This window comes from Poromitra crassiceps (genome assembly GCF_964638095.1).
Source record: "Poromitra crassiceps genome assembly, chromosome: 9".
NCBI classification, from domain to species: domain Eukaryota; kingdom Metazoa; phylum Chordata; class Actinopteri; order Beryciformes; family Melamphaidae; genus Poromitra; species Poromitra crassiceps.
The window spans coordinates 42,790,777-42,808,929 of record NC_139630.1 but is presented as its reverse complement, the minus strand read 5'-3'; the positions used below and the strand labels follow the sequence as shown (position 1 = coordinate 42,808,929).

General features: G+C 42.7%; 2 protein-coding genes across 2 annotated transcripts in view; both read left to right on the top strand.

The window, feature by feature from the left end:
- Positions 1 to 8,210, top strand: part of LOC310782318 (phospholipase B1, membrane-associated-like) — a gene marked incomplete at both ends in the record, with an annotated part of 38,260 nt that extends 30,050 nt beyond the window's left edge. Inside the window, 12 exons of the mRNA XM_083642989.1 lie at positions 639 to 706; positions 801 to 844; positions 1,186 to 1,285; positions 1,766 to 1,817; positions 1,975 to 2,055; positions 2,155 to 2,220; positions 3,149 to 3,243; positions 4,075 to 4,156; positions 4,259 to 4,363; positions 6,341 to 6,436; positions 6,552 to 6,626; positions 7,926 to 8,210. Coding sequence (XP_083499115.1) covers positions 639 to 706; positions 801 to 844; positions 1,186 to 1,285; positions 1,766 to 1,817; positions 1,975 to 2,055; positions 2,155 to 2,220; positions 3,149 to 3,243; positions 4,075 to 4,156; positions 4,259 to 4,363; positions 6,341 to 6,436; positions 6,552 to 6,626; positions 7,926 to 8,210 — 1,149 coding nt within the window. The remainder of the gene's footprint in view (positions 1 to 638; positions 707 to 800; positions 845 to 1,185; positions 1,286 to 1,765; positions 1,818 to 1,974; positions 2,056 to 2,154; positions 2,221 to 3,148; positions 3,244 to 4,074; positions 4,157 to 4,258; positions 4,364 to 6,340; positions 6,437 to 6,551; positions 6,627 to 7,925) is intronic.
- Positions 8,211 to 9,423: 1,213 nt separating this feature from the next.
- LOC310782589 (serine/threonine-protein phosphatase PP1-beta catalytic subunit-like) lies at positions 9,424 to 17,765 on the top strand. Its single transcript, XM_083643264.1, has 8 exons — positions 9,424 to 9,485; positions 10,660 to 10,791; positions 12,243 to 12,473; positions 12,948 to 13,052; positions 13,168 to 13,239; positions 13,727 to 13,878; positions 17,141 to 17,275; positions 17,364 to 17,765. Exons 1-8 carry the CDS (start codon positions 9,434 to 9,436, stop codon positions 17,466 to 17,468), a joined length of 984 nt encoding a protein of 327 aa, XP_083499390.1. The 5' UTR covers positions 9,424 to 9,433; the 3' UTR covers positions 17,469 to 17,765.
- Positions 17,766 to 18,153: the final 388 nt, after the last annotated feature.

Sequence of the window (18,153 nt, the reverse complement as noted above, 5' to 3'; positions counted from 1 at the left end):
CCTTGTCTTTCAACTTCCTTGTCGCAAGAGACCCGGTTCGCCTCCCGACATGTTCCGTTTTTAACCATAACTAAAAACCATCACCCTAATCCTGTTTTAGTTACCGAAACATCACCAACGTTTAAACATAACCAAGGGGATGTTTTCAAAAGAACCGTGTGAGGCGTGTCACCTGCACGCATCGTTTCACTCGTCGTTTTGGAAGTAATTGGAAATCGACTTATTCTGTCGTTCCGGTATGATGAGGTGTTGCATATGAAATGCTTGAGAATTTGTGTGTGCGTGTGTGTGTGTGTGTGCGCATGCGTGCGTGTGTGTGTGTGTGTGCGTGCGTGTGTGTGTCCGTGTGTGTGTGTGTGTGTGCGTACGTACGTGAGTCAAAGAGTGAAAGTGGAGCATTCGGCATCGACTGAACCTGCTGATATGGGTTAATGCCGTTACTGAACTATGAGCCTCTGAATCATTCGTTATCAGTCAGGTGATGATTGCCCCCTTCATGTCCAAGTCTTTGCTAATGTTGCCACTTTGATTGAGCAATTGTGTTTCTCTGTGCCAAGTCGTCTCTCTGTGCCTTCTGTAATGTCTTCTGTGTGTCTTCACATGGCTTTGCTGAGGCTTTGCTTGTCTTCTGTTTGCAGGCGGGTACTGCCGCTAAAGCAAAGAGCCTGTTTGACCTCAAGAAAGAATATAAGGGAGTCGCATGGAGGTACAGCAAGCCTGCAGGGTCATTGAGTACATCATCAGCACGTGTCACTGCTTGGTATTGTACAAACCACACTGTCTGTTGCTTTTCCCTGCAGTATCGGAGGGGATGAGACTCTAGAGACGGTCACAACACTGCCAAGTGAGTTTATGCCACATCTTTGATCAATGAATGATTATTCATACCTGCCAAACCATATGACATAGATATTGGACACTGTGTTGTGCTGAGGAACATTGTTTTTATTATTATCACTTATTGGATGTAATTCAAGTGTGATGAATCAGATTTAGGAGACGTGAATACCACAAAACATTGTCTTTACAGTTTGATATTGAGCTACACATGTAAAATATATCAGAACTCTTTTAAACTTAAGTTGGGCACCTCCGTGCAGAGGTCCCTCTCCATATGATACGCCACACCTTCTTCCCCATCTTACAAGTGGACTAAGAGCATGTCCCGTGTGTCTCTCTCCTCAGATATCCTGAGGAAGTTCAACCCCTCTCTCCAGGGCTTCTCCCAAGGTCAAGGGTCATTAAAGAAGGGCTTCAATATGGGCGTGGCTGGAGCCAAGACCTCGTATGTGCAAGTTTTTTCTTTCAGTTAACTTCCGTATGTATTAAGGCCTTGACATACTTCCGCGTCAAACCCCCGAATGCACTGAGGGGGGGCGCTGTGGCCGGCGAGCCTGCTCTCGCGGCCTGCGTGCAAATGAAAATGTGACTCGACGCAGCTGACGCGAACAGCACGAGTATGATATAATACAGATGGGGAGATAACAGTAGAGAGTGTGTGAAAGCTATTACCAAGTATATGCACTACATTCTCTCCTTGGGCTAACTTCTAGTCATTGAAATCCTAGTCAGTGAAATCACACAACTTACTCATTTTGCTGGGGACTCCCCTGTGACCCCTCGTCAAGCTGGCGTTCGAGTGTATAGGACCATTTGCCGCCGGCAAGGCTCCAAGTCGAGGTGGACGCAGAAGTATGTTTCAGCCTACAGTTGTCTTTTACTACTGTCTTACTACCTACTTACTGCCTGTCGTTTGTGTCTCCAGTGAGATACCAGCGCAAGTCCAAGCTCTCATCAAGGCCATGAGAGGAAACGAGGTGAGACTCGCCCGATGATGAGTGGCTGATGTGACTCTCTGCAATGCCTCAGTATAACCCCCCTCTCTCCCTCCCTCTCTCCCCCTCTCCCTCTCTCCCCCTCTCCCCCTCTCTCTCTCCCCTGCTCCTGCTCCTGCTCTGTGCACGCGCCACACAGAAGGTGAATTTTGAAAAGGACTGGAAGCTTGTGACAATATTTGTTGGGGGAAATGATCTTTGCAGTTATTGCATGGAGCAAGTAAGTGTCCCTTAACATGCATACAGTACAAAATTAACTGTCCACTCCTTGATATGACACTAAAATACAAATATAATTTTTTATATATACCTTTTGCAGAATAACCTGTCACCGAAGAATTACAGCCACAATCTTATGGTCAGCTTGGACATGCTTTATAAAGAGGTGAGCTATGTTCAAAACTAGAGGAGATTCATGTCATGAGGAATAGTGTGCCATGTTATCACTGCCCCCCCCCCTCCCCTCTGTGTAGGTAAACTAGAGGAGATTCATGTCATGAGGAATAGTGTGCCATGTTATCACTGCCCCCCCCCCCCTCCCCTCTGTGTAGGTAAACTAGAGGAGATTCATGTCATGAGGAATAGTGTGCCATGTTATCACTGCCCCCCCCCCCCCTCCCCTCTGTGTAGGTAAACTAGAGGAGATTCATGTCATGAGGAATAGTGTGCCATGTTATCACTGCCCCCCCCCCCCTCCCCTCTGTGTAGGTAAACTAGAGGAGATTCATGTCATGAGGAATAGTGTGCCATGTTATCACTGCCCCCCCTCCCCTCTGTGTAGGTAAACTAGAGGAGATTCATGTCATGAGGAATAGTGTGCCATGTTATCACTGCCCCCCCCCCCCTCCCCTCTGTGTAGGTAAACTAGAGGAGATTCATGTCATGAGGAATAGTGTGCCATGTTATCACTGCCCCCCCCCCCCCTCCCCTCTGTGTAGGTAAACTAGAGGAGATTCATGTCATGAGGAATAGTGTGCCATGTTATCACTGCCCCCCCCCCCCTCTGTGTAGGTAAACTAGAGGAGATTCATGTCATGAGGAATAGTGTGCCATGTTATCACTGCCCCCCCCCCTCTGTGTAGGTAAACTAGAGGAGATTCATGTCATGAGGAATAGTGTGCCATGTTATCACTGCCCCCCCCCCCCTCCCCTCTGTGTAGGTAAACTAGAGTTGATTCATGTCATGAGGAATAGTGTGCCATGTTATCACTGCCCCCCCCCCCCCCCCTCCCCTCTGTGTAGGTAAACTAGAGGAGATTCATGTCATGTTTTCTACTCTTCTCACTGCCCCGCCCCCCTCTCTGTGTCTGTAGGTGCCGAGGCTGCTGGTCAATGTATTAGAGATCTTACAGATAGATCCACTGAGAACTGTTAAGAAGAACGACCTGGGCTGCACCATCATGCAGAGGTTTGTGTTGTATCCTAATATGTTTTAACTGGCACATTGTGGTGTTTACAGTGTTTTCATGTATTTTTATCATGTTGCTTTGATATGCTTAGGATATTCGAAATTGATCAAACATAAGGTTCGGGGGAAGGTGGGCCGGGCCTAGATTTGAGGTCTGTGTAGGGGTCTATTTTATCCGTCCATCTTGACTGATCTGTGTTTTTGATTATCTGCTCATATCTAACTAGTTGTGTACAGCAGTGTTTCTCAATGTGGGGTCTGGGTACCACCACGAGGGGTCCTTGAAGGGGTTACAGGGAGGTCCCAGCAAATTGATGAATGGTTAAACTTCAGCATTATTATTATTATATAATTATTATATATAAAGAACTTAGAGAATGTAAAAGAATGACTGTTTTGATCATAGTTTCACTGTCATCTCGACCTACAATACAAATAGTCATGGAGGTCTGGACAAAATCATATCACAATAAAAAAAATATTCTCAGACAGAGAGGCAAAATGTCATCAAATGGGGGTATGTGGCTCTAAAGTGGACTACATTAGGGTCTTTGATATAAAAAGGCTGAGAATTGACAATGTACATCAGGACTACTGTTGCCAACTCTGACTGAGTCGCAAGGAGATCATGAAAATTTGCCGCTTTGTCGACGAAGCAACTGCTGATTCAGCTGTTGATGTGTGTTTTCCACTCCTCACAGGCTGTATACTGCTGTAAATATGAAGCAGTTAGAAGCAGTTATTTTCACTTCATCAGTCATGGAGTTGCATAGAAATTCTCATTGAAATCTCAGCAAGGGGAGACTTAATGGGAACATGTGTTTTTTACAGGGCCAACTGTCCCTGTGTTATAAATGCAGAGGAAAACTCTCCAGAGCTTGAAGAGATCAAACGAGTTAATCAGGAGTACCAGGTAAAAGCAAAGACCTTTTTTTAATATATCTATTTATACACTTTCAAAAAACTAGGATTGCCTCTGTCATTTCTAATCTTCCTTTTTGTGTTTTTTTCCTAGGCTGAGACTAACTATCTTATCGCTGGGGATCGCTATGATGGAAGAGAGGACTTCACCGTTGTCCTTCAACCCAACTTACGCAATACCTTTGTCCCTTACACTCAAGTAAGTCACCGAGACACACAATACCTTTGTCCCTTACATCGGAGTAAGTCACAGAGACACAGTTTAGATGATACTTACATCTGTGTAAGTCACAGAGACACAGTTTAGATGAGACTTACATCTGTGTAAGTCACAGAGACACAGTTTAGATGAGACTTACATCTGTGTAAGTCACAGAGACACAGTTTAGATGAGACTTACATCGGAGTAAGTCACAGAGACACAGTTTAGATGATACTTACATCAGAGTAAGTCACAGAGACACAGTTTAGATGATACTTACATCAGAGTAAGTCACAGAGACACAGTTTAGATGAGACTTACATCGGAGTAAGTCACAGAGACACAGTTTAGATGATACTTACATCAGAGTAAGTCACAGAGACACAGTTTAGATGAGACTTACATCAGAGTAAGTCACAGAGACACAGTTTAGATGAGACTTACATCGGAGTAAGTCACAGAGACACAGTTTAGATGATACTTACATCTGTGTAAGTCACAGAGACACAGTTTAGATGAGACTTACATCTGTGTAAGTCACAGAGACACAGTTTAGATGATACTTACATCAGAGTAAGTCACAGAGACACAGTTTAGATGATACTTACATCTGTGTAAGTCACAGAGACACAGTTTAGATGAGACTTACATCTGTGTAAGTCACAGAGACACAGTTTAGATGAGACTTACATCTGTGTAAGTCACAGAGACACAGTTTAGATGAGACTTACATCTGTGTAAGTCACAGAGACACAGTTTAGATGAGACTTACATCTGTGTAAGTCACAGAGACACAGTTTAGATGAGACTTACATCGGAGTAAGTCACAGAGACACAGTTTAGATGAGACTTACATCAGAGTAAGTCACAGAGACACAGTTTAGATGAGACTTACATCAGAGTAAGTCACAGAGACACAGTTTAGATGAGACTTACATCGGAGTAAGTCACAGAGACACAGTTTAGATGAGACTTACATCGGAGTAAGTCACAGAGACACAGTTTAGATGAGACTTACATCAGAGTAAGTCACAGAGACACAGTTTAGATGAGACTTACATCAGAGTAAGTCACAGAGACACAGTTTAGATGAGACTTACATCAGAGTAAGTCACAGAGACACAGTTTAGATGAGACTTACATCTGTGTAAGTCACAGAGACACAGTTTAGATGAGACTTACATCGGAGTAAGTCACAGAGACACAGTTTAGATGATACTTACATCAGAGTAAGTCACAGAGACACAGTTTAGATGAGACTTACATCTGTGTAAGTCACAGAGACACAGTTTAGATGAGACTTACATCAGAGTAAATCACAGAGACACAGTTTAGATGAGACTTACATCAGAGTAAATCACAGAGACACAGTTTAGATGAGACTTACATCAGAGTAAGTCACAGAGACACAGTTTAGATGAGACTTACATCAGAGTAAGTCACAGAGACACAGTTTAGATGAGACTTACATCGGAGTAAGTCACAGAGACACAGCTTAGATGAGACTTACATCGGAGTAAGTCACAGAGACACAGTTTAGATGAGACTTAAATCGGAGTAAGTCACAGAGACGCAGTTTAGATGAGACTTAAATCTGTGTAAGTCACAGAGACACAGTTTAGATGAGACTTACATCTGTGTAAGTCACAGAGACACAGTTTAGATGAGACTTACATCTGTGTAAGTCACAGAGACACAGTTTAGATGAGACTTACATCGGAGTAAGTCACAGAGACACAGTTTAGATGAGACTTACATCGGAGTAAGTCACAGAGACACAGTTTAAACTTTAGATGAGACTTACATCGGAGTAAGTCACAGAGACACAGCTTAGATGAGACTTACATCAGAGTAAATCACAGACACAGTTTAGATTAGACTTACATCAGAGTAAGTCACAGAGACACAGCTTAGATGAGAGCAGCCACGCACCAACAATCACATGTATGCTGAGATGCCCTCGTGTTTCACCAGGAAGGCCAGGCTGACCTGAGCTTCTTTGCCATGGATTGCTTCCACATCAGTGAGCGGGCACACGCTGAGCTGGCCATCGCCCTCTGGAATAACATGGTGAGGGTGGGCCCCCTGCTGGCCATTAGAAACAATGCAGGTTTATGGCACTTCCATATTGGCTTCAGGACCAAAGGTTGCCCCTTTGTTTCACCCAATTTCTCTGTTTTAACAGTTGGAGCCAGTGGGAAGGAAACAGGCCTACAACAACTTCACACATGACCGCTCCAAGATTCACTGTCCCTCTGAGGTACAGTAGGCACAAAAAGACGCATATTATGTTTTAGTTTTAGTTTAGTTTAGTTTTTGTACACAATCAAAACAGAAACGGATTACAAAAAATGCAATTGGGAAAATAATGTGCAGGTAGAGACAGGAAACCCTGGAAAGGCTTATCCAGGGTCTCTACCTCAGAAAACCAAATAATAATAATCTGTACAAAGCATACAATACAACAGAAACAAGAAAAATAGACAAATAAAAGAAAATCGACAGTAAAAAAATAAAGAAAAAGGGGGGCGTCCCAATGGCTCACCTGGTAGAACGAGTACCATTAAGGCGTAGTCCTTCACGCAGCGACTCAGGTTCGAATCCGACCTCAATTGCTGCATGTCCTCCCACACTCTCTCCCCGACCTCCTGTTGCTGTCCAGCACATACTGTCCAGCACATACTGTCCAGCACATACTGTCCTATCGAATAAAGGCAAAATCCCCCCACCCCCCCCAAAAAAAAAATAACAAAAGAGGAAAACCAAAAAAGCAATCAAAATAAGGGAGTAGACCGATAAGTTAAGATGGCAATGTGTGATGTATGAGGGCTATAGTATGTGTCCAAGAAATGGTGCGCTCAACTCTTGTCTTTAAATCCTTAGGGTGCCGGCCCAGTAGAACATGAAGATAATAGGAGTCTATAGTCAATAGACCACGGCAGCACTCACAAGTAGATTTACACACAGTTTATTCTGCACAGCAGCAACAAGACAAATGTTTCAGCGGTAGGCTATCCTCATGTTGACACTGAGGATAGTCTATAGTATGTGTGACTCATTGGAGAGATTCTAAGTTGAGTTGCGTGTTTGGCAATATTGATATTATGTGTTCCATAATATGGCACCTCTGTAGCGTATTGAAAATTGGTTACTGGTAGTGAGACAGTATGGGGGGTAAAGGTGATGTGAATGTCTTGTATTATGTGTATGTATGTTAGAATTTTGTTGGAACTAGTAACGCAGGGAGAGAGACAAGTGAGTACCGTATATACATTTATAGACAGACAAAAGTGCATACCTGGAGTGTGTTGATGTCGTGTATGGAGTATTTTGAGTACGGTACTTGCAATGCTGTGGATTTGAATTGGGTTCACAAGTGCTGTTGCATGTTATCTTCTATATCTTTCTCCGTATCCTTTCACTTTCCTCTGTATACTTTAATAAAGCAGAAATATAGTCAGATGGCATCTGCATAGGAGATAAACAGAGCTACCTGTAGCTAACTCCTCAACTCACATCACAACTTCACATTTCCACTGCTTCTTTCTCTTTCTTTTAGGCTCATCCTTTCATCTTCACAAAGATGAACAGCGTCCCAGGTCTACCAGTGACCACCACCACCACCACCACCACCATCACTGCTGCTCCAATCACAGACTCCACCACCACCACCAGCTCCAGTCCCGTGCCAACCAAGTGCCCCTCCTCCATCCCAGTGTGGGCGTTGGTGGTTGTGGGGAAGGTCAGCTTGCTAGTTGGTATTGGTGCAGCCTGGCTGCTTGTCTCCTGCACGCAGAAGAAACGTGTGGAGGGAGCAGTGGAAATGAAAGGAACTGGCTTTTAATGGATAGTGCTTGAAAAAACACACACACACACACACACACACACACACACACACACACACACACACACACACACACACACACACACACACACACACACACACACGTACTGTTTTCACTTGTCAAGAATTTTGTATTGTCTATACTGTACTGTAGCCTCAAGTAAAGATTTGCTAATTTTTTTATACTGGCCAGAAATTTTTTGATATTTTTGTTATGCGTAGTTGATTGTCCACTATGAATCCACGTTTTGTATGATGTCTCCATACTCATTCTTATTTATTAAAACAATAAACATCTGCTATACTTGAATCATGTTTGATGTTGTATTTGGTACATTGGTAAGTGCAAAACTAAAGTGTTATTCTGGGATTGCATTTTCATGTGAACTATCCTACCTACATGCTTTCATAACCTACTAGTGAGAAAATAGTATTTCCCCCAACCTTGGTAGACGGGCAAACTCTGCCCTGAAACTCGACTTGTAGGTTCAACACAAACAACTTCCAGACAAGCCACTACTGAAGCCTTTGGGTATATTTCAATTTAATTTTAACAAATTAACCGCATGCCCAAACTGTCTACCAGATTTATGCCACCACTGTTGGGAGGACTGTGATGGCACACAGACAGACTCTCCATTTGGTCTGTCAGACCTGACCAGGCTAAATTTAGGTATTAGAACTGGCACACTGCACTGGTTGCATGTTATCTAATAATAAACATATCTTGTCTAATAACGAAGTACAGCCAAAGCAGAAAGTGTAAATGTTAAAGCTGTAAACAAATGAAATGTGAAATGGAAACGAGCAGAACACATTAATAAATAATAATTGGAGATTTTTTTTAAATAGTTCTGCACATTGGTTTATTAATCAATCAGAGATAGAATTTTGAAATATAATTATGAATTTACTGATGCAATTACTAAATGTTTTATTAACAGTTTGTGTCATTGTGTGTTTGTGTCATTAAAAACTCAAATTAATTCAATTCAATTTACAAATTGTGTGTGCGTGTGTGTGTGTGTGCGCGCGTGTGTGTGTGTGTGTGTGTGTGTGTGTGCGCGCGTGCGTGTGTTTTATCAAGAAGGTTAATCACATGACTAGTTTATAACGGTATTTGATTAGCTTATCCAATCAGGGTTTGACCCCTGCCAGTCAGACTTGAGGGCGGATTGAGCCCACAGGTCGCTGTGCCTGTGCAGGCTATTGGTGTCAGAAACATGGCGGAAAGCGAACTGAACGTTGACAGCATCATTTCTCGATTGCTGGAAGGTAGCGTAGCATTATGAAATTCGGGTTTTCATGAGTGAACTGCATGTTTTGCTGGTTGTAGTTAGCAGCTGAATCTCGAAACCCTATCTGTTTTGCTCAGCAACACGGTAACGCTAAGCTAACCGAGGTAACGCTAGCGTTGCCTTATATGACGTTATCATGGCAGTCAAAAAAAACCTACTATAGCGTTAACTGTTAATATTAGAAGCTAGTTAGCTAATGTTGGCTTGCTATAACCTACTAAGCTGCAAAGCCCTCTACTGCACAGTGTAAGCATGGTGTGTAGGGGGGGAGATGGGGAGAGAGTGCTCAAATCAACACTTTAACGTTAGCGTTAGCTTGCTAGCCTGCTGTCACAGAGCTGGATCAACCAAACGTTAGCACTGGTGCCTGTTTTTTTTACATTACATAGTGTGGTTGTTGCCAATGCTAACGTAAGTAAAGGTATATATATATATATATATATATATATATATATATATATATATATATAGCATCTAGCTAGCTGCTGTCACCCAGGAGGACACACCCCCTTTCTGTAAACAATCACTAAAAAGCCTGCATGGATTTAAGGCCTTATAGTTATCTGACTTTGTGTAATTGGAGTCTGTGCCACATAACTATCTCGCTCGTGTTTCATTGGTTGTAGCTGAAGCCACAGAGCTGCCCTCCAGACTTTTGTCCCACTTGGAGCACATCACATCACATCACATCACATCACATCACATCACATCACATCTCACTCACACACACACACACACACACACACACACACACACACACACACACACACACACACACACACACACACACACACACACACACACACACACAGACACAGACAGCTAGCTGAGCCAACAACAAGCTGTTCATTGCTCCACCTGCCAGTTCATTTGTGAAGTGAATATGTTACTGTATGTCATCCCAGGCAAATGCAAAACATGGCTAACTAATGAAACATAGCTAACTACGGTAATTGGCCAACTTTAACTGTTGAATTTGATGTTTGATTAAACCGCGGGAGAATGGTGGCAGGTAGCACATTTCCTTTGCAGTGAAGAAGGTGGAGGTGTTTCCTGTTTAAGGGTTTGAACTAGGAGAGATTCAATTCACCTTCACTTCTATGATCTACTTCTGTGAAGACTAAGACACTCATTTCACTTTTGTCTTGCAGTGCGAGGATGTCGTCCAGGGAAGATCGTACAGATGTCAGAGGCGGAGGTGCGGGGGCTCTGCATCAAGTCCAGAGAGATTTTCCTCAGCCAGCCTATCCTGCTAGAGCTGGAGGCTCCACTCAAAATCTGTGGTGAGTCCAGCATCACCATCAACTAAAGATTTGTGGCACTCCATCATTATGTTATAATTATATAACCGAAGTTACGTCTTCGTTTGCCATGCGCTGTGTGCAGTGCGCATGCGCTGTGCTGATGACTGCACACAGCACATGCGCCACATGGCAAACGAGGAAGTAACTTCAGTTATACTCTGTTAGTTCGGTTACTCTTTGTTTAGTTCTCGGTGCATGGATTTGCTACGAAAATTACCGTTTCATGTAACTTTGGATTATTATTTCATCGTGTGGCGAGTACACGAGTCACAACATGTACAGGTGAGTGTTTCTGGTGCTGTTCGAATGTGTATTTTGGGCAACTGAACGGGGGTAGGCAAAAATACCATAGACTGTCATTGTAGCGCCAAGCTAAGTAGCAGTGAGGGCTCTACCGCAGTTTGTAGTACTGCACGCAGAATTGAAAATAAAGCCATGTACATATTAGTTTTGATATTGGCAATATGCAAATAGCCTAAACTCTCAAAATGTTGGCCTATCCCTTTAAGCATCATTAAGAAATAATCCAAGCCAAGATAATCCAAAAGTCTCTCTAATGCACCAGAATGTCCTAGTTGTCTCCAAAAATAAGTGAAAAACAATGTTGTTTTGACAAAAGTAGGCCTCTCGATTCCGCTGTGCGGGCGAGCCTGTCCTGCAGGCCTTGCCTGCCCTATTGGCATGCACACAATGTCTCCCTCTCTCTCTCCTTCAGTCTCTCTCCCCTCTCTCTCTCTCCCTTAGTGTTCCCCCCTCAGTCTCTCTCGTGACTTTGTGTGTGTGAGTGAATTTATGACATCACTGATGATGTCATCAGTGAGATTTATGACATCACTGATACATCATCAGTGATGTCATCAGTGACATCACTGAACTATTATAGCTGTGTGTGTGTGTGTGTGTGTGTGGGTGGGTGTGTGTGAATTTATGACATCACTGATGATGTCACAAGGCCTATGTATGACATCACTGATGACATCAGTCACTGATGATGTCATCAGTGACATCATCACTGAACTATACACAGAGCCCCAGCTCCCATTTATATGCTGATGATAATTGATTTTGGCAGGTCCATGCAGCCGAGCACTGCAAGTAGAGCAAGGGATATTAATGGGAACTCTCTAGGGTGAGAGAGTGAGAGACCATCTCCCTTTTCAGCGAAGATGGTTTTTCATGCTTTAGTCTCTCAACTCCCATAAAGGAACCACTAAGCATCCACCAAATGGAAAAGGTTATTGCAATATATTTTGAAAAAGTCACAATTTACATAGTGGAGCTGAAGAAGAAATTGTGGCTTTGAATCAAATTATGATAATGACATTAACAGTAAAGACATTTTCTATTTAATCCAACTCCATTTAATCCCATCTCTTTGCTAAAATGCCAAGTTCATCCCTGACATTGTTACTCGTTGGTACTCGTTCTAGGTGATATCCATGGACAGTACACAGATTTGCTGAGGCTATTTGAGTATGGCGGCTTCCCTCCGGAGGCCAACTACCTGTTCCTGGGGGATTACGTGGACAGAGGGAAACAGTCGCTGGAGACCATCTGCCTGCTGCTGGCCTACAAGATCAAATACCCAGAAAACTTCTTCTTGCTCCGGGGGAACCATGAGTGTGCCTCCATTAACCGCATCTATGGCTTCTATGATGAGTGTAAGCTGGGAAACGTGTGGAGTCATTTATACTGGCTGCATATGCTAACTGCCACTCAGTTTTAAGAGCTGAGCTATGATGAGTGTAAGCTGGGAAACGTGTGGTCTTATTTATACTGGCTGCATATGCTAACTGCCACTCAGTTTAAGAGCTGAGCTATGATGACATTTGGCTGAGGAGAGTCTAGTTAGCTTTCGTCAGGAGACTTACTTTTACAACTAAACAAGCTTTTTTTTTGGTGATATTATCAGTTTGAGATAGTCACTGATTCCATCTTTTCATATTCACTCTCTGTGGAGCTGTACCTCACCAAGGTTTCTAATCAAGGGAGAACTACCGAAGTTTCCCAAGAGCAGCCTTAGGGCATTACAAATCTAAAATCTGAATGTGTATACTATTCCCTGTTCAAAGTCTCATCTTATCTCCTACAAGGGTGACTTCTATGTGATTTTTAACTATTGCCCCCCCCCCCAGGCAAGCGCAGATTCAACATAAAGCTCTGGAAGACCTTCACAGACTGTTTTAACTGTCTGCCCATTGCTGCCATTATCGATGAGAAGATCTTCTGCTGCCACGGAGGTTTGTCAAATGTCTCTATGCTGTCAGCAGTCAACTATTTCTCCTGTGTATTGTTGTGCACCAGGGACTTGCTGCAGTGCGATGTGGCTTTAATAGCATCATCTGCTCCCCTCAGGTCTCTCTCCTGATCTGCAGTCCATGGAGCAGATTCGCCGCATCATGCGACCCACTGACGTCCCCGATACAGGTCTGGTGTCCCGTGTGTTTGTGTTTAGGAACAAATTAAGTCCTGTCAGCTGACGGCAAATTTTACATGGGGTCACCAGAGCGAGTTAGTTACAGTATCTCATGAGTCATGACGTAAATATGTGTAATGACATACCTGTGTCTCTTGATTATGACAAATTAGACAAATCAGGTAAAACTCAAATTGTCATCAGACTACCTAGATGGTGTAAATCTGAATTAAAAGTGGAACCTTTTATCAAACATCTAGAAACCTGATGCAATCACTGTAACGCAGCTACAATAAGTGAAGTGCCATTTGATTTATAATCCCAGACTAAACGTTTTCACATGGATTTTTCTATTTCAGATGGAATTTTTAGGTATAGTGGAAAATAAATGTAATTTTTAAAAGATTAAATCTATTGCTGGACCTTCCCCTGGTAGTCCAAAGAAAAGGTTCTACAGTATACTTTAGTTTCTGGCTGATTGGTGCCTCTTTGTGGCAGGCCTGCTGTGTGACCTGCTGTGGTCAGACCCAGATAAAGACGTGCAGGGCTGGGGCGAGAATGACCGGGGAGTGTCCTTCACCTTTGGGGCTGACGTCGTCAGCAAGTTCCTCAACCGCCATGACCTGGATCTTATCTGCCGAGCCCATCAGGTAAACACACACAATCCCCTGTGAGCTTTGCTACATGTGATACAATGATACTGCAGATAATTAAATGTGGTTTGACCGTTTTAATCAAATGGAACAACAAATAGGTTTTACAAGAGTGCTGTGCAGAGAAGGCTAAAAATGCCAAAATACATTTAGTTAAAAATATAGCATGGATCAGAACAGAATAAAAACAAGTCAAAAGCATGGTAAATGTTTAAATGTAGTATGGTCACTTATTTGACTTCTCATTTACTGATCTGAAGTGATGAAATGACACTGCTGCAGCTTCTCTTTCACATGACTTTCACATTTTATAATTGATTAACACCTTAAGTGCCATAGCCGAAATAATTCGTCTTACATAATCCAACGCTTAAGTGCCAGAGCCGAGTTTACTCGTCTTACATAAACATTTTTTTTTTTTGACGGTGGGACATCAATCAACAACTTTTACATCTTCGAGATCACTATTGGAGCAAGATAATGTGTATAATCTATTTTACCGACCCACTAAGTGTTGACAGTGCTCCCCCAGACGACCGAAATCAAAGAAAAAACTGCCGCGGGACCAAGCCGTTCAAGGAAATGCCGTGGCGATTTTACAGTAATCCATTCAAGACTTGTCTTGCCTGAGAGCGGCCGCGCACCGGCAGCAGCACACAGAGAGCGGAGAGCGATTTGCAAAATAGATCATAGGTGAAACACACTTTGAAACACCTCAGAAAGGCCAGAATCAACATCTGCCCATCGCCCACGCATTCCCCGGCCCATCTTGACTCGCACAAGGAGCGTCCGCACGCAGGCAAGCAGGCAGGCAGGCACACAGGCAGGCAGCAGCAAAAGCGCTTCTGACACGCCCGCTGTACAGCCAGGAGGAAGGAGGAGAAGACACACGGAGGGAGGAGTTTGAATGAGAGGGGTGTTTCCTGTTGTTATGGAGGAAATTACTGTTCAAAACTATTGTTTAGAATGTCTGACGGTCTTACTGATGCCAAAAATGAATGGTTAAAGTGACTGTTTCACAAAAAGCCATTTATCTCTGAATAAATTTCCAGACGCTGAAACCATGCTGTACTCAACGGCTAATATCTACATAACTACTAACTCTGCAAACTAACTCTTTTAGACAGAGAAAGCACACATTCTATTAGTTATTTTTAGATGATTGGTGTTCATGAATTCTTAACAGAAAATAATCCTCGGCTGTTGTAAAATGAGCCAGAATCGTCAAAAACACCCCTGGCACAACTTACCTACAGGAATGAAAACATGGCTGGCATTCAATGTGTTAATCACTGAGACTCATTTTAAATGATGATTTAACGGCTATTTCTCCGCCTACTGGCCCTTCTGGCCTACCGGTTACTTTATACACTGTAAAAAAAAAAAAATTGTTTTACAGTCCAGCTGAACCTGAATAAGTGTCCAAATGTTCATGTCATTCTGGCCAATAATCTTTATGACTAAAAGGCTAAAAGTAATCTCATGTGTAAGAAATGACTGTTCTACATTGAAGTAAAAGTTTTAAATAATTAACTCATTGGTTTTGGATTTATTTAGCTTCAAGAGTGCATTTTTGTTTGTGTGACCCTCAACACAGGCTTTGAGAATCCCGGGCCACTTACTGATACTTATGCTTAAATTAACCACTCATATTCTGGTTTATTTCAAGAAAAACATTTTGGCTAGTGGAAATTCTAATTGGCTGGTAACTTCTAGCAGCCATATTGGCAGGTGGTCAAAAAAGCTAATTTCAAGACCTGCAGGGAGAGCAAGTGGTGACATAGGAGTGAGTGAGAAAAGGATCAAATATTGGTGTTTAAGACTGAATAATGACATCACAACTGTTAATTTAAAATTAGTTATTCCTCTAAACCTGACTTCAAATGCCCCAAATTTTTCCGCACCAGCACTGTTCGGCCCCCAACCCTCAGTAAAATCTGGCCCTCTGGTGGCGAGGACATTTTTTTGTGGTCCTCTCTATCATCAAAGTTCCTGGGTTACGGCATGACAATATTTGTTCGCCCCCCGGCAACAATCTGGGTTTCTCATGTGGCCCCCCATGAAAAATAATTGCCCACCCCTGATCTAGCCTCTTAAATTGGTTCTCAAAGTGAACCAGATTCATGCATTTTAGTTTAAAATGTACACATTTTTCTTACAGGGGGCATGGCCCCCCAAACCCCCCAAGAGGGTCCAAGCAAGGTCTACCCACCACAATCTATGCAAATCCTGTGGGAAACATACAGTTATTAGTATTTTCTTTGTTCTTTGTTCTATAATTAAATTGAGCATTGGGCCTTTATAAGAATGTTTATTTGTATTATTTCAATTGTCACACTCATGGATACATATTTGAGGTTTGTTTATTAATTGGGAAAAGGACCACCGGAACAAACGCTGCGAACATGATCCGGCTACTTTTTCAATCTGACTGGCTACTCAAAAGTTTGGGGAACTCTCTGTAATGATCTTGTTCCAGCTTCTTAAATGTGAATATTTTCTGGTTTCTTTAGTCTTCTATAACAGTAAACTGAATATCTGTGCCTGTGGGTTGTGGACTGTTGGTCTGGACAAAAGAAGACATTTGAGTGTGTCATCTTGGGGTTTGGGGAAAAGGTGATTCAATTTTTCAGCGTTTTGTGACATTTTATAGACAAAATGACTAATCGATTAGTCGAGAAAATAATTGATGGATTAATCAATAATGAATATAATCATTAGTAGCAGCCCTAATTCTTTTGCTAGCGCACCTGCTAGGACCTAGCAGGGGTGTCAAACTCATTTCAGTTCACGGGCCACATGCAACCCAATTTGATGGCCAGGCAAAGAAAATCAATAATAACATATAAATGACAAAACCTCAACATTTTCCATTTTCATGTAGTGTAAAGAATTACAGGGTTATGTCAGCTACCATCAAAGGATCAAATCTACTGCCTGTAACTGTGCATTACAATTGAAAACAACTGTGCAATTCTCTATAGTCAAGGGTAATGCAAATAGTTTACCATTTAGTGATGAATACAGAAAACATGAATAAGCTACTTAATATTTAACTTGCTCCTGAAACCTGGTACTTCGTAGTCTTCACAAGTGCATCAAATTGGATTGAAGGACTTCTCAGTGCAATCTTTACACTTTGCAAAGTCATCCTGCGGGCTGGATTAGACCCTTTGGCGGGTTGGTTCTGCCCCCCGGGCCGTATGTTTGATAACCCTGACCTAGAGCTTTTCACTCATAACAAGCATTTTTTCCACAGGTCGTTGAAGACGGCTACGAGTTCTTTGCCAAACGACAGCTGGTGACGCTGTTCTCCGCCCCCAACTACTGCGGGGAGTTTGACAACGCAGGCGGCATGATGAGTGTGGACGAGTCCCTCATGTGCTCCTTTCAGGTGAACAAAACAACAAAGATGGGAGTCTTTCTCATGCAGGCGGGTGAACGCTTGGCTTTTGTACTGACATTGTTATCCTGTCTTCCAGATCCTGAAGCCATCTGAGAAAAAAGCTAAGTACCAGTACGGGGCAGCGAATTCGGGACGTCCCGTCACCCCGCCACGTACCGCTCAAGCCCCCAAAAAGAGGTGAGCAGCTGGCCCCCCACGTCCCCGCAGGCTGTCTCACACACTCCAGCCTCCCCCTCTGTCAGCTTGTTCATTTGTAAACAGGAATTTAAGGAGTGTTTTCTTGTTGTTTTTTGCTTGTTTGTGGGGTATTCTTTTTTTAATTAATGTGACAATGACTTTTTTCTTTCTTTTTATCATTTTCAATGCCATGGAATGTGTTGCTCAGCCCTCACTAATAGTCCGTTCAGCAATATAAAAACCAACCTCTTGTGGAATGGGAAACATATTGGAAAGGATGTGTCTCTGCCTTCAGATAACCAGTTTCCATTGTAACTTTGTGAATGCGTGCACATGTTACATTGTAACTTTGTGAATGCGTGCACATGTTACATTGTAACATTGTGAATGCGTGCACATGTTACATTGTAACTTTGTGAATGCGTGCACATGTTACATTGTAACTTTGTGAATGCGTGCACATGTTACATTGTAACTTTGTGGATGCGTGCACATGTTACATTGTAACTTTGTGAATGCGTGCACGTTACATTGTAACTTTGTGAATGCGTGCACATGTTACATTGTAACTTTGTGAATGCGTGCACATGTTACATTGTAACTTTGTGAATGCGTGCACATGTTACATTGTAACTTTGTGGATGCGTGCACATGTTACATTGTAACTTTGTGAATGCGTGCACATGTTC

What these genes read in the sequence shown, in the direction of transcription:
- LOC310782589 (XM_083643264.1), top strand. Translation starts at nt 9,434, where the DNA reads ATGGCGGAAAGCGAACTGAACGTTGACAGCATCATTTCTCGATTGCTG. An exon ending in GATCTTCTGCTGCCACGGAG is followed by an intron (nt 13,053 to 13,167) that starts GTTTGTCAAATG and finishes TGCTCCCCTCAG; the next exon opens with GTCTCTCTCCTGATCTGCAG. An exon ending in CACTGACGTCCCCGATACAG is followed by an intron (nt 13,240 to 13,726) that starts GTCTGGTGTCCC and finishes TCTTTGTGGCAG; the next exon opens with GCCTGCTGTGTGACCTGCTG.